The sequence below is a fragment of the Capra hircus genome, chromosome 25, assembly GCF_001704415.2.
Source record: "Capra hircus breed San Clemente chromosome 25, ASM170441v1, whole genome shotgun sequence".
Taxonomy (NCBI): domain Eukaryota; kingdom Metazoa; phylum Chordata; class Mammalia; order Artiodactyla; family Bovidae; genus Capra; species Capra hircus.
The window spans coordinates 22,385,940-22,413,566 of NC_030832.1; the positions used below are offsets into that span (position 1 = coordinate 22,385,940).

At 42.8% G+C, this 27,627-nt stretch overlaps 1 protein-coding gene and 1 long non-coding RNA gene across 5 annotated transcripts in view; one reads left to right on the forward strand and one right to left on the reverse strand.

The window, feature by feature from the left end:
- TNRC6A (trinucleotide repeat containing 6A) overlaps window positions 1-27,627 on the forward strand; it is a 97,336-nt gene that overhangs the window by 61,067 nt on the left and 8,642 nt on the right. For 2 of the 4 annotated variants that reach the window (XR_001917255.1, XM_018040460.1), the window contains exons 6-19: window positions 1,399-3,975; window positions 5,194-5,370; window positions 6,072-6,247; window positions 7,376-7,408; window positions 8,926-9,006; window positions 9,337-9,388; window positions 13,440-13,582; window positions 14,289-14,426; window positions 14,525-14,653; window positions 15,112-15,189; window positions 15,452-15,662; window positions 18,788-18,919; window positions 26,417-26,575; window positions 27,213-27,353. Coding sequence is in view for 3 of the 4 variants with exons in the window: in XM_018040460.1 (XP_017895949.1) it covers window positions 1,399-3,975; window positions 5,194-5,370; window positions 6,072-6,247; window positions 7,376-7,408; window positions 8,926-9,006; window positions 9,337-9,388; window positions 13,440-13,582; window positions 14,289-14,426; window positions 14,525-14,653; window positions 15,112-15,189; window positions 15,452-15,662; window positions 18,788-18,919; window positions 26,417-26,575; window positions 27,213-27,353 (4,227 nt within the window). In the remaining variant the exon portion in view is untranslated. Of the gene's footprint in view, window positions 1-1,398; window positions 3,976-5,193; window positions 5,371-6,071; window positions 6,248-7,375; window positions 7,409-8,925; window positions 9,007-9,336; window positions 9,389-13,439; window positions 13,583-13,976; window positions 14,124-14,288; window positions 14,427-14,524; window positions 14,654-15,111; window positions 15,190-15,451; window positions 15,663-18,787; window positions 18,920-26,416; window positions 26,576-27,212; window positions 27,354-27,627 lie in introns of all 4 variants that reach the window. The other 2 variants (XM_018040459.1, XM_018040461.1) reach the window with 2 other exon arrangements.
- Window positions 1,707-26,409, reverse strand: LOC102173436. The gene is made up of 4 exons (XR_001297285.2): window positions 24,760-26,409; window positions 20,697-20,807; window positions 4,940-4,988; window positions 1,707-1,800 (listed from the first exon to the last, which is right to left on the reverse strand). It is a non-coding gene; the product is annotated as an uncharacterized LOC102173436 (long non-coding RNA).

Genomic DNA, 27,627 nt, shown 5'->3' on the forward strand with positions numbered 1-27,627 from the left:
TATATTTAATGAGTTATGTATACGTTTTTGGTCTCTGTTTAGTGCCCCCCCCCCCCCCCGTTTTCTGCTACTTGTTCTAGCTCTTCACCTTTTGCTGCTTAGCAATTATGCTTTGAGAAATAATGATGCATGTTGAATCTGATTTTCCATATCAGCAATACCCTCATGGGCTTTTCTGGCAATGCAAAAGGCCTGAATTCGTCCCGTGGGTTGGAAAGATCCCCTGGAGAAGGGAACGACTACCCACTCCAGTATTTTGGCCTGGAGAAGTCCATGGACAAAGGAACCTGGCAAGGTTACAGTCCATGGGGTTGCAAAGAGTCGGACACAACTGAGTGACTTTCATTTCACTATACCCTCACAATGAGTGATATTTTACTTTCTGGGCTTATAGCACCTAGTGTTTGGTTCATTATATCTGGGACATGACTTAAGCATATGTATTACTTATAAACACTAAATATGATGCTGATAACTACTGTAGTAAAGAACTACAATATGAACAACCCCCTGAGGACAGTCTAAATGCCCACATCTTATCTCTGAAGATTCCTAACTTAACCAGATTTTTAAACTGAATGAGAGTGATGCATTTGGGAAAATATTATAAGCAATAAAATAACTAGATGATAATACATACCAATAAGTCTTAAGTTTATAGGATTATATGACTAGTCATTAATGTCTTCAATGTCAGCAGTTGAATTTTTAATCATAACTTTGATCTTTAGTATATCAACTGTTTTTTGTTGTCTTCTAATAAACATGACTCTAAGCACATTTTTATGAAGGCAATATTTCTACTTGTGTGCTGTATTTTTCAGATTGAATTTGAACACTAATGAAATGTAAATATAATGGAAAAGGCTTTATAATTCTTACAAACTTGTTATAATACCCAAAACAGTTGTGTGAAATAGCTATTCTAAAAACATGTGGATGAAAAAGGATTCCTAATATATTTCTAGTACATTTCACCAAGTTTGGCCTGTCCACTTGTCATTTCCCATTTGCATCCCAGCCCCTTTCTTTCTGAGGTTGGGCCTCCAAGCCTAGGTTGCTCCATCGTCCTAATAAATCATTTCTACCTTGTTCTTCCTGACTCCAAATTCTTTATTTGCTGATATGTTCATTCATTCATTCACATATATATTGAGGAGCTATTATGTTCCAGGTACTATTCTATGCTCTTGGAATAACATAATGAACCAAGCAACAAATTTCCTGCCTATGTGGAATTAATTATTGAATATGGAAAGTTGGTGGCTGGGATATAACCAGTGCCCTTGTAATTATATTGCCAAGCGTTATATTTTGTTGAGGAGCCATACACATTTATAATATATTCATCATTTTTCCAAACACTTGATATTTTTTTGTGTTTCTTCTTTATTCTAGATATAAACCACAATACTTCAGGATCCCATTATGAAAATTCAGAGCGGGGACCTGTGTCGTCTACAAGTGACTCTAGTACAAACTGTAAGAATGCTGTTGTGAACGACTCCCCTGAAAAAGAAGCATGGCCCTCAGCCCCTGGCAGTGATCCGGAGTTGGTTTCAGAATGTATGGATGCTGATTCTGCCTCCAGTTCTGAATCAGAGCGACCCATCACTATCATGGCTTCAGGGAGCACAGGTGGTGAAAATGATGGCCTTCGGAATAGCGCTGGACTTGGATCCCAGAACAAGTTTGTGGTTGGTAGCAGCAGCAATAATGTGGGCCACGGAAATAGCACTGGGCCGTGGGGCTTTTCCCATGGAGCCATAATAAGCACATGTCCGGCCTCTGTGGATGCTCCTGAAAGCAAATCGGAAAGTAGCAACAGCAGAATGAATGCTTGGGGCACTGTAAGTTCTCCATCAAATGGAGGGTTAAATCCAAGCACTTTGAATTCAGCTAGCAACCATGGTGCCTGGCCAGTATTGGAGAACAACGGACTTGCCCTAAAAGGGCCTGTAGGGAGTGGCAGTTCTGGCATCAATATTCAGTGCAGTCCCTTAGGCCAGATGCCTAACAATCAGAGTATTAACTCTAAAGTGGGTGGTGCTTCCACCCATGGTACCTGGGGAAGCCTTCAGGAAACTTGTGAATCTGAAGTAAGTGGTACACAGAAGGTTTCATTCAGTGGTCAACCTCAAAATATTACCACTGAAATGACTGGACCAAATAACACTACTAACTTTATGACCTCTAGTTTACCAAACTCCGGTTCAGTACAGAATAATGAACTGCCTAGTAATACAGGGGCCTGGCGTGTGAGCACAATGAATCATCCTCAGATACAGGCTCCCTCGGTTGTAAACGGCACTTCCCTTTCTCACCTTAGCAATGGAGAGTCAAAAAGTGGAGGCTCTTACGGTACTACATGGGGTGCCTATGGTTCTAATTACTCTGGAGACAAATGTTCAAGCCCTAATGGCCAAGCTAATGGTGACACTGTGAATGCAACTCTAATGCAGCCTGGCATAAACGGGCCTGTGGGCACTAACTTTCAAGTTAACACAAATAAAGGAGGCGGCGTGTGGGAGTCCGGAGCAGTGAATTCCCAGAGTGCATCCTGGGGAAATGGTGCAAATTCTGGAGGAAGTCGAAGAGGATGGGGAGCTCCTGCACAGAACACTGGCACTAATATACCCAGCGTGGAATGGAACAAACTGCCTAGCAATCAGCATTCCAGTGACAGTGCGGATGGCAACGGTAAGAAGTTTACAAACGGATGGAAGTCTACTGAGGAAGAGGATCAGGGTTCTGCCGCATCTCAGACGAATGAGCAAAACAGCGTGTGGGCCAAAACGGGAGGTACAGTGGAGAGTGAAGGTAGTACAGAAAGCACTGGACGCCTCGAGGAGAAGGTGACTGGGGAAAATCAGAGCAGAGAGAGAAGAAAAGTGGACCAGCACACGTTACTCCAAAGCATTGTGAACAGAACTGACTTAGACCCCCGTGTCCTGTCCAACTCTGGCTGGGGACAGACTCCTATTAAGCAGAATACTGCCTGGGATACTGAAACATCACCTAGAGGGGAGAGAAAGACTGACAATGGGACAGAGGCCTGGGGAAGCTCTGCAACACAGACTTTTAACTCAGGGGCATGTGTAGATAAGACTAGCCCTAGTAGTAATGATACCTCATCTGTATCGGGGTGGGGAGATCCCAAACCTGCTCTGAGGTGGGGAGATTCCAAAGGCTCAAGCTGCCAGGGGGGATGGGAAGATGACTCTGCTGCTACAGGAATGGTCAAGAGCAATCAGTGGGGGAACTGCAAAGAAGAGAAGTCCGCATGGAATGATTCGCAAAAGAACAAACAGGGATGGGGTGATGGACAAAAGTCAAACCAAGGGTGGTCCGTCTCTGCCAGTGATAACTGGGGAGAAACTTCAAGGAGTAACCATTGGGGAGAGGCTAACAAGAAGTCTAGCTCAGGAGGTAGTGACAGTGATAGGTCTGTTTCTGGTTGGAATGAACTCGGTAAAACCAGTTCTTTTACATGGGGAAATAACATTAATCCAAATAATTCATCAGGCTGGGACGAATCTTCTAAACCGAATCCTTCCCAGGGATGGGGAGACCCTCCAAAGTCTAATCAGTCTCTAGGTTGGGGAGATTCATCAAAGCCGGTCAGTTCTCCAGACTGGAACAAGCAACAAGACATTGTCGGATCTTGGGGCATCCCGCCGGCGACAGGCAAACCTCCTGGTACAGGCTGGCTGGGAGGACCTATGCCAGCCCCAGCGAAAGAGGAAGAACCCACGGGCTGGGAGGAGCCATCCCCAGAATCCATACGTCGCAAAATGGAGATTGACGATGGGACTTCAGCTTGGGGAGATCCCAGCAAATATAACTACAAAAATGTGAACATGTGGAACAAAAACGTCCCAAATGGCAGCAGCCGCTCAGACCAGCAAGCACAGGTACACCAGTTGCTACCGTCTGCAGGTACCATCTCAAACAAAGAGGCAAGCGGTGGCTCCGGTAAGTTCCCGTTTTCTGCAGTCTTGATTGTTTCTCATAGTGCTTCACAGTCGCAGGAGCCTTGTTTCAATGTACCGATTTTGGATGTGCACACAAACCAATTTTTTTTTTTTAACTCTAATCCAGGAGAAGTTTGTAGGGAAGAAGATCATGGGGAAGGTGTTACTGTCAGGAAACGGCTCTGCCTTTGGTAGTATTGGCTGTGAATCCCACGTACTCCATTCTCTATCCAGAAAGTTACAGACGGCAGGATTGGAAAAGGGACGTCAAGTGGGAATACTGTACACTTTCCTCATCTCACTTTTTCTGACTTGAGCCGTTAACATTTTGGTTTTATTATTTGACTATCCCCAGAAGTAAAACAAGTACCTAAAAGTACAGTCCTCTAAAAATCTAGATACTATAATTGGCCACAGAAGGGATTTATTTAAGTAGGCATGTTGAATACAGCGTGCATGTGTGTGACAGTGACATTTTTCACTAGTTGTCATTGAGATGTGCTGTCTTTTTAATGGAGGTTTCGTTGAATAATAATCCTGTTGGATGTAGAGACAGAAGTGTTTTCATGAACTAACATTTCAGCGCCTAATTCTTTTTTCTGAGTATTATTAATTTAGATTTAATTCTAAGAAGAAGTGTGTATGTATCTAAGGGGAAGGCTGTTGTGGTTCTTTTAAAACAATGTATTTATGGCTTAGCTTAGCCATAGTTGATTATGGTTGGCTTTGGACAGCCTAATAAATTTTAAGAAGCGTTGTCCAGCGTATACAAGTAGGATGCCTACCTATCATTAGTCTTATATTAAACTACATTTTCCAGAACAGTGATGTTGAAAGGTGGTAGTTATAATAAAAGTTTTATACACATTCTGTTAACCAGCTTGATCACCTGCTTGACTAGGTTTGACTCAGAATGACTTGGCTTTTCTAGGAATTAAATTCATCCTCAAAGGAGGATGACTTACCATAATTAAGATTATTCGAAAGAATCTGCTGTGCACCTTGAGGGCAATTCTGAAAGAAGAGGTGAAAAAAAATTATAGTTAGATTATAATAATGGAAAATTATTTGTCTTCTTTACCTAAAACAGAGGCCATCCTTTTTGCCCATCACAGCATCATTATTTAATACACTAATGTGAAGGTCTTCTTTTGTTCCCTAAGTATTCCTTATTACCCCTTCAACCTGCTGATGACTTCTTTTCCCGCACTTTCTAAAGGCTGGGGTGAGCCCTGGGGGGAGACTTCAACTCCAGCCACAACTGTGGATAATGGTACTTCAGCCTGGGGTAAACCCGTAGACAGTGGGCCTAGCTGGGGCGAACCCATTGCTGCGGCATCCAGCACATCCACGTGGGGCTCCAGCTCTGTTGGTCCACAAACATTAAGCAAATCTGGTAAGTTACTGATAATTCCTGGTTTCCGTTGGATAGCAGTGGTGATCTCATTGACTGTAATTAAGTAATTGGATAACGTTTATGACATTGATAATGTATCCACATATTATTGTAATTGTCAAGCAACTTTCCTGCTATCCAACACAAGAGACTGAGTATAATAGTCTTGGGGACACATATCCAAGTGGTCTGGCTCAGGTACCAGACAGGTCCCTAAATACTGTACAGATAATGAGCAGAGTTCAGGAAGGACCCTTAATATTCAGACAGACATTGTTACTATTCTTGTAGGGATTCCAAAGACCAAGTATAGAGATGAGATACTTTTTGCTTCTGACCTGCATGCTGTACTTTTGGGCCATTCTCTTTAAAAATATGTATTAAGATGAATTTTTAAAAATTCCATTCATCCTCGTGTCCCTAAGCAAATACGAACATGAATGCCACCAACGTCCCATGTTTAGGAACCCTCTGATTTGTAAAAGCATGAGAAGTGTTTTATTGAAAATGTTACTAAAAATAAATTCTTGTTTAGCTTTTAGCTCAGTATTTAACATACATTTTTGCCATGCAAACCTGGGAAGGGAAATGAAAGAGGGTCTCTAGGTTGTTCCCCGCTCTGCCCCGTTAATGAGTGCTCATCCTCCGGAAAGAATTGTTTGACTGTAGCATGTTTCTTTTTGTCACAAATCCACAATCAGGGCCAAAATCTATGCAAGACGGCTGGTGTGGTGATGATATGCCCTTGCCTGGAAATCGCCCCACTGGCTGGGAAGAGGAAGAAGATGTAGAGATTGGAATGTGGAATAGTAATTCATCTCAAGAGCTTAATTCATCTTTAAATTGGCCACCATATACAAAGAAAATGTCTTCGAAGGTAAACATTTCAAGGGCAAAGCCCTTGAAACTTTAAATTCCAAAGGTAGTTTCCCCACAGAAGATTACGTGCTTGCCTGCCCACTTATGGCAGTCAGTATAGTCCAGGCAGTCCCCAGCTTAGATAGAGCTTCCTGTGTGGGCGGCCACCTAGAGAGACCTAGGACCACAGGAAGGTCCTTTCTCCCCACGGCTGCAGCTTGGCGTCTCTCGCCTCCTCCCCCTCCACCAGTGCTGCCTGGGACAACCCCTCACCCCAGGATGGTGCCTGCAGTGGGGAGGATGAAGAGAAGGGCAGACCTACATGCTGACGCCTCCTGTCCCACTGCCAGTCCATCTCCCATTCCACCGCCTCGCCTGGAGCCCCGAGCCTCCGCGTTACCCAGAGTTTCCGTGCTCCTTAATCATCCCCCATCTTCGTCCCTTCTCTACTCAGTAAGGTCCTGGGACTGAAATATCTAGGAATGAGTAGAGCGCTTGGTTTTGCTTTTATATGTAGACAAACCTTATTCCAGACCTGGCTCTGCATCAGAATTGTAAGGCCTTTGTTAAAAGTGTAATTTCCTATACCCTAGGCCTACTGTTGTTTTGGAAATTGAGCCAAGTTTCTTGTTCTCAACAAGCTCGCCAAGTGTTTCTCATGCAGAGCCAAGTTTGAGAAGACTAGTGTCAGATTTTCCTGGGGCTCATTTTCAAAATATGTGCTTAGTCCCCCCAGGTGATTCTGATACATCCTTTCCAACCTGTTTGAGAATGAATTCTTTTTGAGGGACCTCAGAAGTCAGATACCAGTAGCCCATGGCCAGGGTCCCTCCCTTTTGAGCCTGGGGCTCTAAGTCTAGGACCTGTCATTTTCATTTTGAAGACTTTTCTTCATTGGGCTGCAATTGCCTGTTGCCTCACCATATAGTGTATGAATCATTTTCCCATATTTTACATAAATCATTTGATCCTCATAACCTTCTGAGATAGAATACTGATAAGGAGTTTGAAACTGGAAAAGGTGGTGGCCTGCCCCAAGTTGCATAACTAGTGACAGAGCAAGGGTTTAAGTTTAGGTCTTCCAGTTCCAAACCCTGTGTTCTTCCCACTGGACCATGCTGTTTTGTGACTTTGTCTTTCCTTACAGGGTCTGAGTGGCAAAAAAAGGAGAAGGGAAAGGGTGTGTAGCCTTTTTACTCTTTCTCCTTTGTTTCTACTAGTAAAAATCTTTTAGAAAGCAACTGCAAATATTTATTTAGCCTCTGCTGTGTGCCAGGTACTGTGCTTAGTGCTGGGGGTTCAAAGACACTAGGATAAGCGCATACTTCAGGGAGCTCAGGGTTTCGTATGGGGGTGTGAGGAGCGCTCTAAGGAGTGTTAGCTTGAGTTTCGAAGATGCCTGGGAGTGGGATGTGTTAGGAAAAGTGGTAGCCTGAAATACAGACTGTTGGGGGGAAGAGGTGACAGTCTACTCCACAGTTAGATTAGGGGCAGATACTAAAGTGTTTTCAGTAGCATGCCAGATAATTTGAACTTTATTTAGCATAATGTATGGAGCCAATCAAACTGAATAAAAGGCAGCATCAGTTTGGTTTTTAAAATTGGAAGAAAGACCAAAGTTAATGATCTCATTTAGGAAACTTCTGCATTCATTCAGGTTAGAAAGGACGGCCTGAATTGGGAAGCAGAAATAAATATTTAGTAGAAGGGACTGATTTGAGAGACATTTGGGATTAAAGAGACAGATTTTAGCAACCAGTTAAGTATGGGGTGGGGGTAAAAGAGGAAAAGGAATCAAAGTCAACTTCAGAAACCTTGGAAAGGGTTAGATGCTTGCTTCAGAGACCTGCTTTCAAGGGGAAATTACAAAGCTGTGTTCTGTTCCACAGTCAGAAGGAACAGGTAGTAGCAACGGGCTAGGGAAATTATGGCAGCAAACTGAGAATGGTTCTGTGATCATTTATGGGCGGCCTTGGTCTCTGTGGCTTCCAGCCTCCCTGTCTACCAGGCTGCTAATCGTGGGCCATTTGTTCTCTCAGCTCATGTTTCCAAGTGGTTTCCGTACCTTATACCCCAACCAGCCACGGAAAGCCAACACCAAGTAGGAAGAATCCCAGCTTTAGTTGCTGCTGGGGATATTGTGTTCTTGGCAACAGAAATTGGAATTTTAAAATACTCTTTCGTATAGAAACATATGGTGTTTTTTCAGTACAGTGCACATAGCATAATTAAATTATGGTTTTAATTGGTTTCTTTGGACTAACCTGAGAGCCTAGTGACTATTTTTACTTTGCTTTGGTATGAGAATTCTACAAATCCAAATTATAATTAATTTTTTAGAACACAGTCCACTTGTGTATTGGAAACTGTCTGATGAACAGTTCTCCATTATCCAGAGGACCTGTTTACTTTCTGTGGGTCATCAAGGCCCTTTGCTTCTGTCTTTTCCTTCTGACTGCTTGCCCTTAGAGATTTCTCTGTGCATTACAGCTATACCAGAGGACTGGAGCAAAGGAAGTTGAAAATCAAATAAGTTGATTTTTAATTATTAACAACTCTGTGAGAAGAGTTGGTTGGAGGAGAAATTATTGGCTAAAAATGAGAGTTGGGAGTTGTCTTGAAGTTTAATTAATCCATCACTATACCCAGATAAATAGAGATGGCCATGGCATCTTTCTGCTCTTTTATTTTACAAAGGGAATGATGAAAGGTGGAAACAAACAAGAAGAAGCATGGATAAATCCATTTGTTAAACAGTTTTCAAATATCAGTTTTTCGGTAAGTATGTTTTCTTAGCAACCTCCTCCCCTTTTAATGGTGGTTCATAAACTTACCCTAATTTCATTTTTTGGTTTTCTTTAATTGTTCTCTGAGTCGCTATGAATATGCTGAGGTTAGAATAAAATTTTCCATGAATTATTTATTTTTATAGTTCCAGCTAAAAACACTGATCACATATTTTCTTATATTATTTTCTATCATGTGAGGCAGTGAAAAATGAGGTTTTATGATCCACTTAAATTTCACAAATAAATAAAGTAAAATGCTTCACTTTTATTTTCGTTTGCAAGTTAAGGTCAGCTGACAAGCTGCTTTTTTTTTTTTCAGAGAGACTCGCCAGAAGAAAATGTACAGAGCAATAAGATGGACCTTTCTGGAGGTGAGAAAAATTAAATCAGCTTGAGTTTCGTATTCATCATTGATAGGGAGACTCACCTGTGACATAATCCAACTGAAAGAGCATTGACCTCAACCAGGAGAGGGAGCTCTGGGTTTCTGCTTCAGTGTTCTGTTCACTTTGGTGTACATTAGAATGTGGGGATTATGCGATTTGGTGTGCCTTTTCAAGTGTAAATCACTGTGCAAATCTAAGCTAATGGTACTGCTGGTCTTTGGTTACTGCAGATTTAGTCCTGTCAAGAATAAGTTATCCAGGTTGGGTGAGACAGTCTTTCTTAATTTAGGGAACACTTTTTACAAAGGCCCAGATACAGTGACAGAAGCATCTGAAGCCATATTGGAGAAATGGCAAGTAGTTCCCTGTAGCTGAAGAATAGATAGAAACTGACTGTGGTGGTGGGAATGTGCTGTTAGTAAAAGCTGTTCCTAGGTGGATTTGCTAGAAAACGAGGTGAGGGCTAAATCATATGGCACTTGGGTGTGTGAGCTTTATTCTGAAAATAAGAGATTAAAGAATTGTAAGCAGGAGAATGGAATGATTTGGATTTATGTTTTAGAAAAATAATCATGGCTGTAGATTGAAAATCTTGGGACAGAAAACATTGGCAGCGAAGGAAGACTAAAAGTTACTAAGCATAGCAAACCAGTTAGAGATTTTGTTGCTGTAGCTGGTGAGAATTTTCATAGCTCTAAGCTAAGACAGTTGGTGGGGAGAATCTTAATTCAGTGGAGATATAGGGATCAGAATCAGTAAAAGTTGATAATTTGTTTGAACCAGTTTGTTAGAGAGGATGAGCACAAGGGTATGGTAAAAGATAATTCCCAGCCTTCTTGTCTGGACAGTTTTGTAGGTGGTAGTGTTACTGGTTTAGTCTAAGTTCAGATGGAGGAGAGGGACCATATAGTAATTTGAACAGGCGAAGTTTAATACAGATGTAAAGAATTACTGTTAGATTGATGAGAGATTGGCTAGGAAGAGATAACAGGACCTCCTAAGAATATATGAATAGCTGATACAAGAAGTAACCTAGAGACTAAATTGTAAAAGTCAACTTTCAGCAGCTTAAAAATGCAAAAAGCGAAGAGAAAGAAGAAAATGGCCTGTACAGCTAACAGATAGATGAGCAGTAGGTAACACGCAGAATTGTTGCTGATTAGGTGAATGGTGAGAGAAGCCACTTCTGCTTTCACCTTTGGGTTCTTGCTGCGTCCTTTTAGGGTGTTGTCTCTCAGTTTGCTTTGTACCTGAGTCTTCAGTAACCACTTCTACCTTTCAGTTTGGCTAGCTACTTTTGGATATCTGTGGTAAGACCAGTTAAGCTCATTATTACTCTTTTCTTTGCTATGAAATGAGTTCTTGACCAGACAGTGCTATGAGGAGTGATGGATAAGGCCTCTGTGAGACCATGGATGGTAAGGGGGGGGAAAAAATCCATATCCAGAATACGTGTCTGTTCCTATGAGGACAAGGCCCTGCCTCCCGCATGACTCACTGAATGGCAAGAGAAGTTGCTGGGATGCTGTGTTGTTGGGACTTGCTGGCAGTTACCCTTCTAGGGCACTGGGACAAGCTTCTCATGGAGGGCTGTGTCACCATAGACACTACTACAGAGCTGCTTGGAGGTATTTGGGAATGGTGGGAGAAGCTGGCCTCAGGTGAGGCTCACCACCCTGAACTGCGAGGGTAGGGCACAGGAGAAGCTGGAAGCACTGCCAAAGCCTCCAAGAGCAAGTAGGCAAAACTTCTGCCTGCAGCGTCTCTCCAGTGCCCCTTGCTGATAAAACCTCAGTGCCAGTTGGCAAAGGAAGAAAATGTAGAGCCCAGATACAGTTTCAGAGAGCAGTCAACAAGGGTGAATTTGGAGCTGAGAGACAAGAAACCAGTAACTGCCATTATTTGACATAGGAAATACATAATAGGTTGGATAGACAAAATTGCTGAGTTCAAAGTTGCTATGAAAATCATGTGGTGATATCCAGTAACTAGTAAAAAAAAAATCTGGGTGTGGAGCTTATAAAAGGTAGGGCTGGAGATAATAAGTATAATTAATTAGACATTAATGGTAGTACAGCTTCAAAAATAGGTTGTGGAGGGAATTCCCTGCCGGTCCAGCGGTTAGGACTCTGTGCTTTCACGGCCATGGGCCTAGGTTCTCTGGTTGGGGAACTAAGGTCCTGCAAGCTGCGTGGTGTGGCCAAAAAATTTAAAAAGTTAAAAAAAAGGAGGGGTTGACTAGAGGCTTAGAGTGATAGACCAAAGACAAAGTCCAGGGGCAAAAAAATGGCATTTAAGGAAAGATACCAGGAGAAATGGAACAAGTGATTGTCCTGGTATGGATTTGACCCTGGAGGTTAGGAGGAGTGTCGCTGGTAACTTAGCCAAGAGCTAAGGGCCGCCTTATACGATTGGTCAAGGGAAAGCTGCCACATTTGGAGCTCAGATGGTTTCTGAAGTGATGCCGAATGGAGGAATGGTTTGGGGAGAGGATGTATCACACTACCTTTTTAAAAAAAGATTTTATTAGGTAGGCAAAAATAATGTGGATTTTTAGGAAAGAACAACTTAGAGATTTGAGAGAAAAGTTGCCTAGGTTAGATGTCAGAAGTGAGGAAAAGAGTTGAAAATGGCTATCTTGGATGTTTCAGTGAATTAACAGAGGGAAAGGGAACAGGAAAGAATTTGTTGCAAATGCTTATTGAAGAATACTTTCCTTTTGGTGGCTCAGACAGTAAAGAATTTGCTTGCAATGCAGCAGCCCCGGGTTCAGTCCCTGGGTCGAGAAGATCGCCTGGAGAAGGGAATGGCAACCCACTCCAGTATTCTTTTGCCTCGAGAATCCCATGGACAGAGGAACCTGGTGGGCTATAATTCATGGAGTCACAAGAGTCAGACATGACTGAGCAACTCTACTTCCTTTTGTTAAAAATTATTCCTTTCCAGTCGCCTAAAATGAGGGTGGTAAAGGTGAGTGTGTCATGGTGGCAACAGCAGCAGCTCTCTCAAAGGAGGACAGCAGTTGCAAAGAAATTGTGGGTGAGATCTGAGGATGGAGCCTAAGGAACAAGGGAATGAATGGACTGCAGTTTTAACAAGTTGAAAACCAGGGTCTCAAGTTTGTGTGACTAGAGAGCAAAGACACTGCCTCTGAGCCCCATGAGATCGAAGGGCAATATCGTGCTTGGTTTTTCCGGTTAGAAGTGACGAAGGGGCATTCAAGTGACGGTGCCCAGCAGGCAGTTGAAGATGTGCCACTGAGCACAGGCGTCAGGTCAGAGTAGACATTGGTATTTGAGGGTCACCTTGATGGTGAATAAGCCTAAGGGAGGCCAGCTTGAAGAGAGTTGAAAGACTGAGACCTTGAACACACTGAGTATATCCCAACATCAAAGAAACAAAGAAGTGGGCTCAGCTTGGAGAGAGGACTCCGGACAGGCATAATATGGTAAGGATGTGAAGTTAGAGCTTTGTTTAGGGTGGTAGCCTGGGAGCTGGCTGTTTCAAGCACAGATTGTTGCTAGACACAGGGATACCATGAGAGGAGGTCATATTTATTGCAGAAAAGTCAGTGAGGAGAGCAGAGCAAGCCCTTAGGGAGAGGAAGATCTTTCCCATCTGCTGAATGGGGTGATGATAGTAGAGTTATCAGCATTAAATGAGAATGCATGTTCACAGCAGTGCCTGGCACATTGTAAGCATCTGCTGGGTGATGGTTAGTCACGGTGCTGTTCCTGTTGTTTGTTACTGGAAACTGTGTTGTTGTTATAAAACGAAGCAGATTTGAGATGACCAGCGATATCTTACCTTTCTCTTTACTAGTCTGTTGTCAAGTTATTTGGTTCAATAAAATAATAGTGTCTGCTAAACCTAACTTGTGAGGAATGTAAGGTTTATTAAATGCTACGCATTTTTCACATGTCAAGGCGGAAGTCATTTTGGTTTGGAAGTATTTCTCTTTCTATTGTAAATTTATCTGAAACTAAATAGGTTAATTCTCTGCCTACTTGATGACATAATTTCCTGCATTTGTTAGGAATGTTACAAGACAAACGAATGGAGATAGAGAAACATAGCCTAAATATTGGTGATTACAATCGAACGGTCGGGAAAGGCCCTGGTTCTCGGCCTCAGATTTCCAAAGAGTCTTCCATGGAGCGCAGTCCTTATTTTGATAAGGTAAGTTGTCTGTCTGTTTTCTGTCTTGTTTTACCCCTGTGGCCAAGAAAGCAATACACTTCATAGCATAATTTCTCATTAATAGTTTAGAACATTTAATATAATATGAAGTGCTCTGACCCAGTTCCAAATATTACTGGGCTTGTAGTTCGCTGTCCTTTTATGTCGCAGTTGATTACAGGGATCGTACTCATATTTTCCTCTTAACCCTGTAAAATATGTTTGGTTCTTTTTGTGTGCTCTAGAATTAACACTAATCTGATCTCTTCTGTTCTCTACCTGTTTCCTGTTGATGCTGGAATGTCATGTGACTTCTCTCCTGTTGCTGCAATGATTTCTCCCTTCCACTTGTTTGCTTGGCTGGTGTTGCACGTCTTTCTGTCTGTCCAATCAGGATGGCATTGTAGCAGATGAATCCCAAAACATGCAGTTTATGTCCAGTCAAAGCATGAAGCTTCCCCCTTCAAATAGTGCACTACCTAACCAGGCCCTGGGCTCCATAGCAGGGCTGGGTATGCAAAACTTGAATTCTGTTAGACAGGTAAGTCCACACGTGTATTTCAGGCTCTCTGTTGATTTGTATAAGTAATAAGAGCTCTCTTACGTGTAGTTGCTGTGTTTAAATCAGAATTACAGTGTGTGGTAATGGGATGTTAGTCCCTAAAGGATCCCAGTGTTATTTGGTGGTGGCGGTTTGTTTTCGTAGAATGGCAATCCCAGTATGTTCGGTGTTGGAAACACAGCAGCACAACCCCGGGGCATGCAGCAGCCTCCAGCACAACCTCTCAGTTCATCTCAGCCTAGTCTCCGTGCTCAAGTGCCTCCTCCATTACTCTCCCCTCAGGTGAATAAGCTTCTCCACTAGACTCTCTACTGTGTTTTGTGTATTGTGAGCTTGAGTCTCTTTTATCAACATAGTTAACTCACCATTGTGATCCTCAGGTTCCAGTTTCATTGCTGAAGTATGCACCAAACAACGGTGGCCTGAATCCGCTCTTTGGCCCTCAGCAGGTAGCCATGCTGAACCAGCTATCCCAACTAAACCAGCTTTCTCAGATCTCCCAGTTACAGGTAAGTGGGATAGAATCACAGCCTTACTCAGCGAACGTTCATTGTCTACTGTGAACTCCACACTAGAGTCTGCGCAGAAAGTGTTTTTCAGTAGACAGAGTGGGCATAGTCGTGGCCCTCAGGGAGCTTCTAGTCTCTTAAGTGAAGGCAGATGGTAAACTGGAAGGGCAGGATGTGGTGTGAGCAAGCCCAGCCAAGTCTGGAGTGGCCGTGAGAGTAGGATGATTGGGAAACGCTTACCTGATGAAGTGGAAGTTTGGATTGAGCAAAGGACTGAATTCACCAGAATGGCTGGAGGCCAGAGAGTCCAAACAAGAGATGATACTGGATGAGGCAGGGCGTGTTGGCATCAACTCGATGGAGCCGTGCCTTTGTAGGTCCCTCTGCCACAGTCACTCTGCGGCACGCTTGTCTGTGATGATGTGATGCTGACGACCTGTTTGCACTTTTCCTTCCAGCGATTGTTAGCGCAGCAGCAAAGGGCGCAGAGTCAGAGAAGCGTGCCTTCTGGGAACCGGCAGCAGCAAGACCAGCAGGTAGATGTGGTCCTTCCCCTTGCTTTGCTCACACTCAACTTAGATCAATTCCCATTGTGACAAGGCAGTTGAAATGCCTTTATTAAAATATAATGGAAAATGCTATTAAGTCGTCTGTCTGCCTGGAAGTCTTATTAACTGGTGGACAGTGATTCTTCACCTTCCTGATGAGAAGGAACTGAATTCAAAAATGAAGGGGGGCTCTAAGGTATCCGTAAAGACTTCTCTCCCCAATTTTCCCCAATCATTGTGTCTTTTTAAGGGTCGACCTCTTAGTGTGCAGCAGCAGATGATGCAACAATCTCGTCAGCTTGATCCAAACCTGTTGGTGAAGCAGCAAACTCCGCCGTCTCAGCAGCAGTCACTCCATCAGCCAGCCATGAAGTCTTTCCTTGAAAATGTCATGCCCCACCCTACACCTGAGCTGCAAAAAGGGCCGTCACCAATAAATGCTTTCAGCAACTTCCCTATAGGTGGGTTTCTCCTTGGCCAAAGCATTGGGCTGGTGCTTGGTGATCACAAGTTGAGCTCTTGCTTTCTGACCTGTCCAGTTTTTCTCTCGTGAGCGCCACGTGGTTCTTTAGCTGCTCCATCTCTGAGTGGCCACACTTCTTCTAGCATTAGCCTCTCTCCTTACTTCAGGAACGTCTCTCTCTGTTCAAGAAAATTACACATTCCACGAAGCCCATGCCCCGGTGGTGCAGTGGTAAGAATCCACCTGCCAGCGCAGGAGATGCAAGAGACGTGGTTCGATCCCTGGGTCAGGAAGATCCCCTGGAGAAGGAAATGGCAGCCCACTTCGGTACTCTTGCCTGGGAAATCCCACGGACAGAGGAGCCTGGTGGGCTGCGGTCCATGGGGTCAGAGAGAGTCAGATGCTCGTTTGAAATGAGTTAACATTACATATATTTCTTTTTTTAAGACTCAGATATCTTCATTATAGGGTATGAAGGGGAGGAGAGGACTGAAATTATTACAGCACACCAGAGAAATTTTGAGCTTTGCTGCTTTGTAGAAATAACTTGGAACAGTCACATCTGAAATTTTAACTATTGGGTAAACGTTTACAGTAAATTACTGGCATAAATGTAAAAAATAGGGATGAGAGAAGAAATTGCTTTCATTGCATTTACATTTGCTTCCCCCAACCCCTCTCTTCTTCTTATGTCTCCAGGTTTTTTGTTCCCTCTGGGAATTGCAGGTTTGTTTGTCTTCTTCCTTAGGTCCCTTTTCTTCTTGTGCCTTTGAATATCTTTTGACCTTTGATCGTTCGCACCCTGTTTGTTTTCCTTTTTCTTTCTCTTTTGTAAACCAGCTTCTTTGGTTACTAGCCCAACTTTGTTGAAGATGTTCAGTTAACTAGCATGTTCTGGGCTGTGGGCAGAGGTTGGGCCTGCTGTTATCCCTGCTCCCATTTCATGTTGGCTGGCCCTGATACATAACTCAGCTCTCCCTGGTGTCATTATGGACTCAGCTAGGACATCGATGGAACTAATGGCACCCCACTCCAGTACTCTTGCCTGGAAAATCCCGTGGACGGAGGAGCCTGGTAGGCTGCCGTCCATGGGGTCGCTGAGTCAGACATGACTGACCGACTTCACTTTCACTTTTCACTTTCATGCATTGGAGAAGGAAATGGCAACCCACTCCAGTGTTCTTACGTGGCAATCCCTGGTGGGCTGCCATCTATGGCGTTGCACAGAGTCGGACACCACTGAAGTGACTTAGCAGCAGCAGCAGCAGCAATCTTTTTACATTCCTTTGTCTGTTTGGCGAATACCATAGAGGCCATGTCCTCCCAGAGACAGCAGTATGGTGATAAAAGAATACTCAGGTGTACATTGAGAGGTTTTGGTCTCACTAGTGAAAGGAAGTGACTCTCACTGTGTGATTACATACTGAGCATATAGATTGGGCCACTGAGGAGATAAGTTTCTGGCACTTTCTATCCTGGCCGGCCTCAGAGCAAGAGACTTTCCCCTGATTAGGAAGCCTGCTTTAACCCGGGCAAGCGCCGGTGTGGTTGTCTAACTCAGGCACTGGCAAACTACAGTCCATCGGTCAAATTTGTCTAGCTGCCTGATTTTGTAAATAAAATTTTATTGGAACACAGCCATGCCCTTTTGTTAATGTATTTCTTAGCTGCTTTTGTGCTACAACAGAGTTGCATAAAGACACTCAGACTATGTGACCCACTGAGTCTAAGAGATTTACTGTCTAAACCTTCACCTGAAAAGCTTTCCGCCTACTGAGTCTAAATGGTGAGTCCAGAGGGCAGTAAATTTAATTACTTTTTCCAAATAGGGGTGATATTAGCGAATTTATATTATTAAAGTTTTAAGTTTGACCTAGTATCACATGGACTCTCCACCATACCCAGTATCTAAAAACCATTTATTTTGAAACTTTAAACAAAGAACCATTTGGATGTATTAAACAAAGATTCTGGCTCTTGCTGAAAAGTTTTCTTTCTTTTTTTAAATTTATTTCCTTTTTTTTTTTTTTGATGGCATATGGAATGTTAGTGTGGATTTCAGCACTGGAAAGATTTAAGCAGAGAAGTAATAGAACCTCACATACTTTTTAGAACTCATCTTGACTTACTTTTCATTGTGTGCCCGTTTATATGCTTTTAATTTCTTACCCTGTGCATATTTCAGCTAAAGAAAACATCTGTCATCAATTCTTTTTTTTTTTTTTTTTGACTCACTGCATGACTTAGTTCCCAAACTAGGGATCAAACCTATGCCCTCTGCAGTAGAAGCAGGGAATTGGAAAGTTTTCATTTTAACAAGCATCTCAAATATTCTGTAGATAATGGTCCCCAGGATCACACTTTAAAAAACACTGGCTTAATGGTCAGTGACTAAGATAGAAATTTCCATCTTTGTTCCAAGAGAATATCTAAGGCCGATATGTGTCACAAGCAAATCAAGTTGCGCCTTGCGATATAAGCGTCTTGCCCTTAGGTACAGTTCTGCCCTTACAGCAGGACAGTTTTACTTTTAAATAACAGTATCCTTTGGTGGGTAAGGCAGTTGAAAATTGTTGTTTATAAGCAAAAGTTAGCAAATGAACATGATCATTTGTAATTCTTCATGCGTGGTACTGTTGGGAAATTTCTAAAGAGATATATTTCAGTAGCTAAACAAATACTTGGCTGCCTTAGAATTTAGTTTTCCACAGTTACTGCAAGTATAGTACTGACAGTTTTGTGGTTTAAAAATGTATATTATGGAGTATTACCTAGCTCTTCAGAATTTCTTTAGGTTTAAAATTTTATATTATTGAGTGTTAGCTAGCTCTTTAGAATTTCTGTATATTACTTCTCTGGTACCCTAGCCAGGCTCTTTCTTCTGACGACGTTTCTGCGTGACCTTGGCCAGGAGCCCAGAGTATCTGTCCTGCCTGCCTTGCCTTTGTCTATAATCATTTGGCGGTGCCACGTTTGCAGGATATTTATTAAGGAACGTTAGACAGGATTGAAAACATTAGATTAACTGCGTATGTTTTTCTAGAAAATGAAAGTTGTGGTACCAGAAGGAGAATGCGCTATATTTTTATAAAGTGGTTTTTAAAAATTGTCATCTATTTTTAGGCTTGAACTCAAACTTGAATGTAAATATGGATATGAACAGTATTAAAGAGCCACAGTCAAGACTGAGGAAGTGGACTACAGTGGACAGCATTTCTGTGAACACATCTTTGGATCAAAACTCCAGCAAACATGGTATAAGATACATTCTTATATTCTGACTTTCTAAAACCTGTCAAATACTAAACTTAGGCCTTATTTTTAAATATATATTTTCATAACTAAATTCTCTTAAGAACCTTTCCTCATTATTAAAAAGTGCTTTATTTATTGAATCTTAGTTAAAATAAAAGACCTTTATTGTGCTATTGTGAAAAATAGAGGTCAGAGTACACATTTATTTTTTTACTTATTCCCTCTTTAGATGGTCATTTAATTTTTTGCTTTTTTACTGTTTTAATGTTCTACTTACCATTTATTCAGTTCAGTCTGATGTAAGGGATTAAAGACTTGCATCATTAAAAGAAAACAAAACTTGATTTCTGATAGTTTCTTATCCATTTATTTAGTAAATGTTAATGAAATATTTTCTGCTTTCCAAGAGCTGTGCTCAGCCACTTGGAATAAATAGATACGGGTGTACATATGGTGCATAGAGTTGAGTGTGCAGGTGAAAAGTACTTGCCCTGAAGGAGCTCATTGTTTGGTAGCAAAAATAAACGTATAAACAACTTGAGTTCGCTGTGACAGGTGCTCTGAGAATTAATACATATAAAAGGATAAACAGTATAAGATTGTAACTCCATTGGAAAAGTGAGGAAGGAGTAACAAACCATGGGTGTGGCAGGTCTACAAAGGCCTTAAGCAGGGGCTCCTCTGAACCGAGTCTTCGAGCATTTGCCAAAGGACTGGAGAAACACGGAGAGGGTAGCGTGAGAAAAGTTCAGAGACAGGATAGCCTGGTGAGTTCTGCCACGCGGGCATGTGTGGGGGCTGACAGCCCAAGCGAGAGGGGGAGCAGGGTACGGCCGCAGTAGTAGGCATGGGGCAGTCAGGGAACGCTGCTGTGCCTGAAAATCGCTCTAAAGCTGAAACGCGTGGCCGCCTGAAGGTGCCAGGGCTTAAAGGAGCCAGAGTGAGACGGAGGGAAACAGACATGAGAAGAGGGAGTGCCTTGAGGGGAGCATTAGAATTAAGGACAGAGGGACTGGGTAACTAACTTTGCTCATTCTGCAAATACACGAGTATCTGTAATGCGCCTCCTGTGTTCATCTTCTTCCTCAGTCCAATCTTATACCTCACCCTGGGCTCAAAGGTCATTCTCAAGAAGCCTCCTCCAGGCTTTGTGCTGGAATAGCACCTCCTATGCATATCTGTCTTATGTTAGTATCCATCTAGGCCTGTCTCCGTCACAGGGAGGAGTGAGTCTGTGCTTTGCTTACTTAGTCCCACTGAGCGCACTGCAGCGCTCAGGGAACCTTTCCTAGGTGAAAGGACGAGTGGACGATAATGCGTTTATTGGTAGAGGAAATGAAGGAAGTGAAACAGGCCTGCTGGGACAGATAGTGGCTTGAATTTAGAGTGTGATGTTAATATTTTGGAAATAGCTCAACATGGACAAGCCTACTAGAGGCCTAGTATTCAGAAGAAAAATCTGGGCTGGGGTAAGATTTGGTATTCATCAGAATGTTGATGTCATGGACATGGACGAGGTTGCCCAGACTGATGGAGCATAGAAGGGAATACAGACAGAATCTTGGAGCCACCAGGAATAAAGAAACCTGGAGGAGAATGGGTGGAGAGACAGGATGCAGAGACCCAGAGAAGTGTTTCTACCTTACGATTGTCTGTCTTCTCGTTAAAATAAATTTTTCCATGTCTGAGCCTCAGTTTCTTTGTAAAAATGAAATATTTCCTTCCTTGCACTGCTGTTATAATATGTATCATATTCTCAAGTGCTCGTTATGCTTACCCAGGGCATACCGGGATATAACGTGCGTTGTGTAAATGGCGTGTCGTCACGAAGCGTAGGTTTTGAAGTCAGACTTGGGATTTGATCGTAGTTCTTGCATAGTGTTTGCATCTGTGAAGTGGAAAGGAAACAGCGTAAACTATTGAGGATGCAAGGAGATAGCATAAAGCTCCTGTCTTCTCTTCTGTTTCTTTAAACTTTTACCTGCTTTTTATCATTTTTTTTACCATGCATTTTATTGTTTAATTCTGCATAAACCTGGAATGTGAGCAGTGAATTTTTAAGTTTTTTAGTAAATAGCGTAGACAGTAAATACTTTTATACCTGTATACACAGCAGTCCGATGAACATGTTCTAGCAACATTCTCTTCAGAATAAAGAGGAAGTTGATGCTTTTCCTTTGCTTCGGTGTAAGTTCCTATTCTTTCTTAATATAGAGTGGATTATACAGTATTACGTAAGTTACAAGTGTCGAGTATAGTGATTCACAGTTTTTGAAGGTTATACTCCATTTATAGTTATTAAAAGTGCTGGCTAAATTCCCTCTAAATTTCAGGTTTCAAAAGGTTGTGCTTTTGTCTTTTAAGCTCTTGAGTCTGTCGAGTGAAGGCGCTTTTCCGTGTCGTAGTCACTCTGGTTGATGATGATACTGTCATTTTCTCCCTGAACTCCTGTTTGCTCCGTGGTTCTTTTCCTTCTCTTGCTATATCTCTTCATCCTGGTGGAGATTTGGAGTCTTCTTCTCAGGCACATTCTTTTTGTTTGCTTTGTTTTCTGTTTTCTTTACAAAGGGAAATGTTAATCATTTTATTTCTGTTGTTAATATTTTGGTGCAGTTTGGTTTTTTTCCCCTTATAAAAATAAAATCGGGATCTAACTTCATGTATTTTGGGAGTGATCCCCAAATGGCGGGTCTGTGTGTTACGTGCTGTTAGACCCTCACTATTTTGAAAATAATTTTCTTGGGACCAGCATCCGTTTAAACATTCCCAGAGCTTCGTGTTCAGATTTCTGGCATCTCCGCGGAATGGAAAGCTCTGCCAGCACCGAGCTCCAGCGCCGTCTCCGTCCCGAGCTGCGTGGCTGCTGTGCTGTGCTCACTCGCTCGTTCCTCCCACTCCCCTCCCACTTGGATCTTCCCTCCCACTGGTGGAGAAATATTTTTCTATACTCCCTAACCAGAGGAATATTTCCCTGAAATTGTGTTTTTACTTGAGGAAGGACCATGGGATTTTTTTTTTTTTTTTTCAAAAGGCAGCTTGCTTCACTTGTTTATAAAACCTGGTTGGCCCTACTGCATTTGTAGTTCTATGCCTAGAAAATGGGGGCTGTTTTTCTAATAGTAGCAGAGGAGTGTAGAGATCACTTTTTAAGGAGGAGTGATCTGATCGCAGTATTCAGGCTCACGTCAGAGATGGGCTGGAGACAGGAGAGGCCTGTGGGAAAGGTTTGGCTGGCTGTGATAACTTGCATCACAAGTCTTACACGGGTTCTATTTTTATCTCCATCTAGTGAAGCTTAGCGGGCTGGTAAGATAGTTGTGGAGCTGAGAAGAAAGGGCAAAGTCAAGAGAACTGTCTGTGTCAGAGATCCCCAGGTACACTAGTTTCCCTAAAGAACTCACAGAACTCAGAAAAGCTGTAATACTCATGGTTATGGTTTGTTACAGCAAAAGAACACAGCCTAAAATCAGCAAAGGGAAAAGGTGCATAGAAGAGAGTCCAGGAGAAACTAAGAGAAGCTTTCTGTTGTCGTCCCCTCTCGGGGCAGTCTCTTGGACTTGATTCTCCCAGCAACAGTGTGTGAGAACGTGTACAAAGTATTGCCAAGCAGAGCTCACTCAAGCCTTAGTGTCCTCAGTTTTTATCGGGAGTCAGTTGTATAGTCGTGAACACACCTGCGTGTCAGTCTCCAGGACTCTGCAGACCCTGCATACATAACTCTTTTTTTCTGTGATTGCCAAGATTTCCGAATCATTTTGTTTTGGGTTCCCTGTGTGTTGAGACAAAAGGAGCATGACCCAGGCCCCATGCACAGAACAGATGTTCACCACAAGTCCCGTTGTTATCATAAACGCTGGCATGGCCATGGTTATGCAAAGGATCTCTTATCTGGCAGGCTCCTCTGAGCTACAAGAGCCCAGCAACCATCAAGGGCTCGTCTTGGAGCTCTTTGCCATGTGCAGCCTAGCCCTGCTGTGCTAAGCCTTTTGTGTGCACTTTCCACAGTCAAAACACCAGGCGAGTAGAGTGGAGACAAGGACATTTAACCCCGGAGTTGTGGAGCAGTGAGGGTTGGACTGGGCTCTGGGGTATTTGTAATACTTTATGGTCCTATGATTCTGTTTTCTTCACCAGTTTATATAACCCCTTGCCCCTTGTCACCCAGGGAAAAGTACCATGTTCAGGAGCAGGAATACGTTTATTTTAGAGTTGAGGGCTGTTGCTTATAAAGAAGTAAAAGGCATCATATAAAGTTATACGAAAGAACTAAAACCAAATATATATCGATTTGATTAATGTAAGTGGGTCAAACTAATTTATTAAATTCATATTGAATCCTAAAGTAAAACCTGACTGTATGCTATATACAGGGAACCCAAAACAAAATGATTCCGAAGTCTTTGCGATCACAGAAAAAAAGAGTTATGTAGGAAGCAAAACTGACAGGGTTTAGTGATTTTAGATAAGGAAGAGCTAGGAGAGACTTGTTTTCTAACTTAAGTAACATCAGATCTATGTTCCCCTGCTTAGTATTAAAAGGATATTTTGTGACATCGATTCCTTTCCTGTTCATTGGATTTTCTCTTAAAACTTGGACTAACCTTGGCTTAAAGGTCAGTTTGCAGCTTTGTACACACTGGACTGATGATTACCCGAAATTGAAGGTGAAATTGCCATGTAATGGAAGGAACATTGGAACATGAATCAAGCAGCCCCGAATTCTAAGCTGACTTGCCTCTCAGTGGTGTACTACGTCTGGAATTTCCCTTAAAAGTGGCAGCTGAGACAACGGTAAAAATGTCAGAAGAAATGCTGGTCCTAGAATCAATACGTAACTGCTGCGTATTAGCTAGTGGCAAGTAACTTAACCTTTCTGAACTTCAATCCCTCATCTGCCCAATGGGAGTAATAACAGAACCCCTTGTGGTGTTTTGAGGATGAGTAAGGCAGTATCTCTGAAGCACGTAAGCACTAACTAGGGTGAGACACATAAGTGACCAGTGGGTCTCACCCTTCCTCGTTATTCCCGTGGCCATCATTGTTATGTGATGAGTGCCCTCCCTCTAAGACAGGGCCGTTTCTCAGCGTAAATCCAGCTCTATTTGCTTAAACTAAAATCTCCCACATAACTTTTATGTTTCATTTTTCTGATGTTCTCCCATGTAGTGACTGATAGAATGTAATTGGACCATGGCTAACACTTAACTCACATCTATTTTACTTTTTAACAAAATGAAGTTTTAATAAGTAGAAATTGTTTCTTTTTAAAAAGCAGAGGACAGGGAGTGCTTTTATCATTGCTGGTTCTTGCATAAGAATTAGTCACTTGAAATTTGATAATCATGCTTACTTACTGTGTTACTTAGAACTACTACTTTGTATATCCTACTTTATTTCCAAGTGGCTTTAATTCAGCTAAGATACATAGTTCACTCAGATAAAAGTAATAGCTAGATGAGGAAGCCAGAGAAGAGAGGGCAGTGAAATTGGTGGGATAACTGATTCAAGTCAGGGATGGGTTAGTGCCCACCAGTGAGTGGCATGAGGTCCTGTATTTTACCAGAAGCTCATAGCTGGAGCAGCCTTAAGTCCATGAACCAAAACTTTCCTCACATCTGTTTCAAAATCTACAGTGGACAAGACACTTTGGTTTTGTTGCTAATCCAGTTTTGTGTGTCTGACGCACAGTGAGGCCAAACAAATGGAAATGTCAGAGTTTGGAATAGTGCACTGCAAGGCCAAGTGAGGAGAATGTTAGCTGGTTCTCAGAAAGCCCAATTCGCCATGGTTTTCAGGGGAAGAGGCTTTTTATAGGCAAAATTGAAGGGCGGGGGTGTTACCTTCCTCTGGTGGGTGGTGGTTCAGGAATCTCAGCCACTAGCCTTCTGGTCCCATCCTCTTGGGTCCCGAGCTGGTGCTCAGCCTGCAGTCAACGTCCTCCACCCGGCTGAGGGTTGTTAACGCATATCCTGGGAGGAGGATGCAGGACCTGGCCCAGAGCCATGCTGTTGTTTCTTGACTGCCTTTCCTTTGTTTCTGCGTTCCTTCCCTGCCCTAATTGATTCAGCTGTTTGGAACTCAGGGAAGGTCTAGGAGGCCAAAATCTTTTTTCTACAAACAAGAAATGGGAGACGTGGAAAAGCTTTTGTACGCAGGAGAACCCCAGAGGGATCTGATAGGTTTCACTTTCTTCACCCTTGCTCCTCCCCTTTCCAGAAACTGAATCTAGAAACTTAAGAGGCAGTCTCTTTTTAAAAAAGTTGATTGAGATAATTTCCATGGACAAGTCTCCTTTTGAAGTGTACACTTATGTGGCTTTTAGTACGTTCTCAGAGTTGTGTACCCATCACACAATCAGTTGTTGAACATTTCCCCAGAGGAACCCCTTTGGTGTCATTCCTCCCACCTCCATTAGCCATAAGTGTTTGCTGTAGCTTTGTCTGTATCGGACATTCCGTGTAAGTGGAAGCATGTAATATCTGGTCTCTTGAGGCCGGCACTTCTGGCTTAGCGTAACGTTTTCAAGGTTCATCCATGTTGCAGCGTGCTGTAGTTCATCCCTTTTTATAGTTGAATTGGATCACATGTACCACGTTTTGTTTACGTACTCATCAGTTGGTGGGTGTTTGAGCCTAAGAGCTATTCTCGATCTCTTCCTTCCTCCAGTCTCCCCATCCAGTCCATCTCTGAATAGTGCCCATTTCTGCTTTTCAGCTTATGCATCTGTTGTGTCTCCTAATGGTCTCCCTGCTTCTGAGCTAGCCTGCCTTCTCTTTTCCACACTACAGCAAATGTGACTTCAAAATAAATGGAACTGTATTCGTATGACTTCCCTTCCTAAAACCCTTCGATAAAATGAACTCATTGCCAAGTCCTAGAAAGCCCTGTCTGAGGGTGTTGCCGATTCTGAAGGCTTGAGGGAACAGACGACATCGGTCAGTCTGCAGCGGTGGGGCCGGGCAGCTAGAATACGCAACACCCCCCCTCAGGATCTTTGAATTCCAAGCATTTACGACAAAATGTCCCTGGTCGTCCCTGCCCTTCGAGATCAGGGCCCAACTCCTTCATGTTGTTTACTCTCCCGTTTACTATTTTTCGGACCAAATGATCTTTCAATTTCTGAGAAGTGGCAAACAGTTTCTCTCCTCTAGTCTTTGTGCAGGCCTCGCCCCACTGGCTAGAATTTTTTCCCTGGAACTCTTGCCATGCTGGCCTTGGCCCTCCTCACCATGCATTCTCTCCTTCCATCCTCTGTCCTTCAGCTCTTCTGTCAATGCGTATACCGTCACTAGGGCCAGGACCCCATCGGAGAGAGGTGACTGAAGTCTTGAAGAAGGCGCGAGGCTTTTTCCCTCCTGACATCTTCACCTAATCTACAGAACACAGTTTGGAACCCACAGATCTAATAAAAAGTTTTCTTACTGTATTTGACAAACTACAAGAAATAGGTGTGATGGTATATTTTGCTCACACTTCCCTTCCATTTTCTCTTTTTAGGTGCTATTTCAAGTGGTTTCAGGCTGGAAGAGTCTCCATTTGTTCCCTATGACTTTATGAACAGCAGTACTTCACCAGCCAGTCCTCCAGGTTCAATAGGAGATGGCTGGCCACGTGCCAAATCGCCTAACGGCTCTAGCAGTGTTAATTGGCCACCAGGTAAAATGCTGGCATCTTCTTTTGTGAGAGTTTGTTTCCATTAAGATTTCAGTACCTCTGGACATGAAAATGATTTGGCCCCAGTTCTGTTTGATCAGACTGACCTGCACAGAGGGTGGGGGCGAGCAGAGAAATGGCGAGTGAGAAGCTGAGCGTCGGGTTTGGGCTGCTGGTGGCCTGGCCTGCTACCGGTGCCTGCCCACTGCGAAGGTGGGGTTAATCAGTCCCGCACGAAGCATGATGGGAACCTGTGCTCACTGTTCTTCTCCAGCTGCCTGGGGACTGGCACGACAGCATTTCCATCTATTGAGGAATCACCAGAAATGCACTTACAGCCTGCTTTGTCCAATCCAAGTTGCTATGGCCTTGTGATTGTAATAAAGCACTTTAAAATACACTTTAAAAAATATATAAACCCTGAGAAATTACTTCATGCAAAAATTTGCAAGTTACTCATTAATAACAGCTTATATTAGTTGTGATATTAAATCAGCCTGTTAGGGTGTTGGGAAATAATTTGAGAATATTGGGAAATATTTGAGAATTGCATGGACTTTAGGAATAAAACCTTGGGATAGTTATAGTGGATTTTTAGATGACGATTAAGCCTGAACTAATTTTAAGTTTTTATTTCCAGAATTTCGCCCTGGTGAACCATGGAAAGGTTATCCAAACATTGACCCTGAAACTGACCCTTACGTCACTCCTGGCAGTGTCATAAACAATCTTTCAATTAATACTGTGCGGGAAGTTGACCACCTCAGGGACAGGAACAGTGGTATGTAGACGGGCACAACTTAGGGTTTCTGAATGGTTCAGGGCTCAAGGTAGACGTGAAACTCTGAGGAGCAAGAGTCACTCCAGCACAACACAGCCCCTGACATCCAGGGGGCTTCTGACAGTGATAACAGAATTCTTGACGATAGGTAACTCTTAACCACTTTTTAACTGATGAGGATTTATTATCACTTGACAGGGTGAACATCTATATTAACTTAAAGAACCAACAGACATTTGCTTTCTAATAACTATATTAATATATAACTATTTTA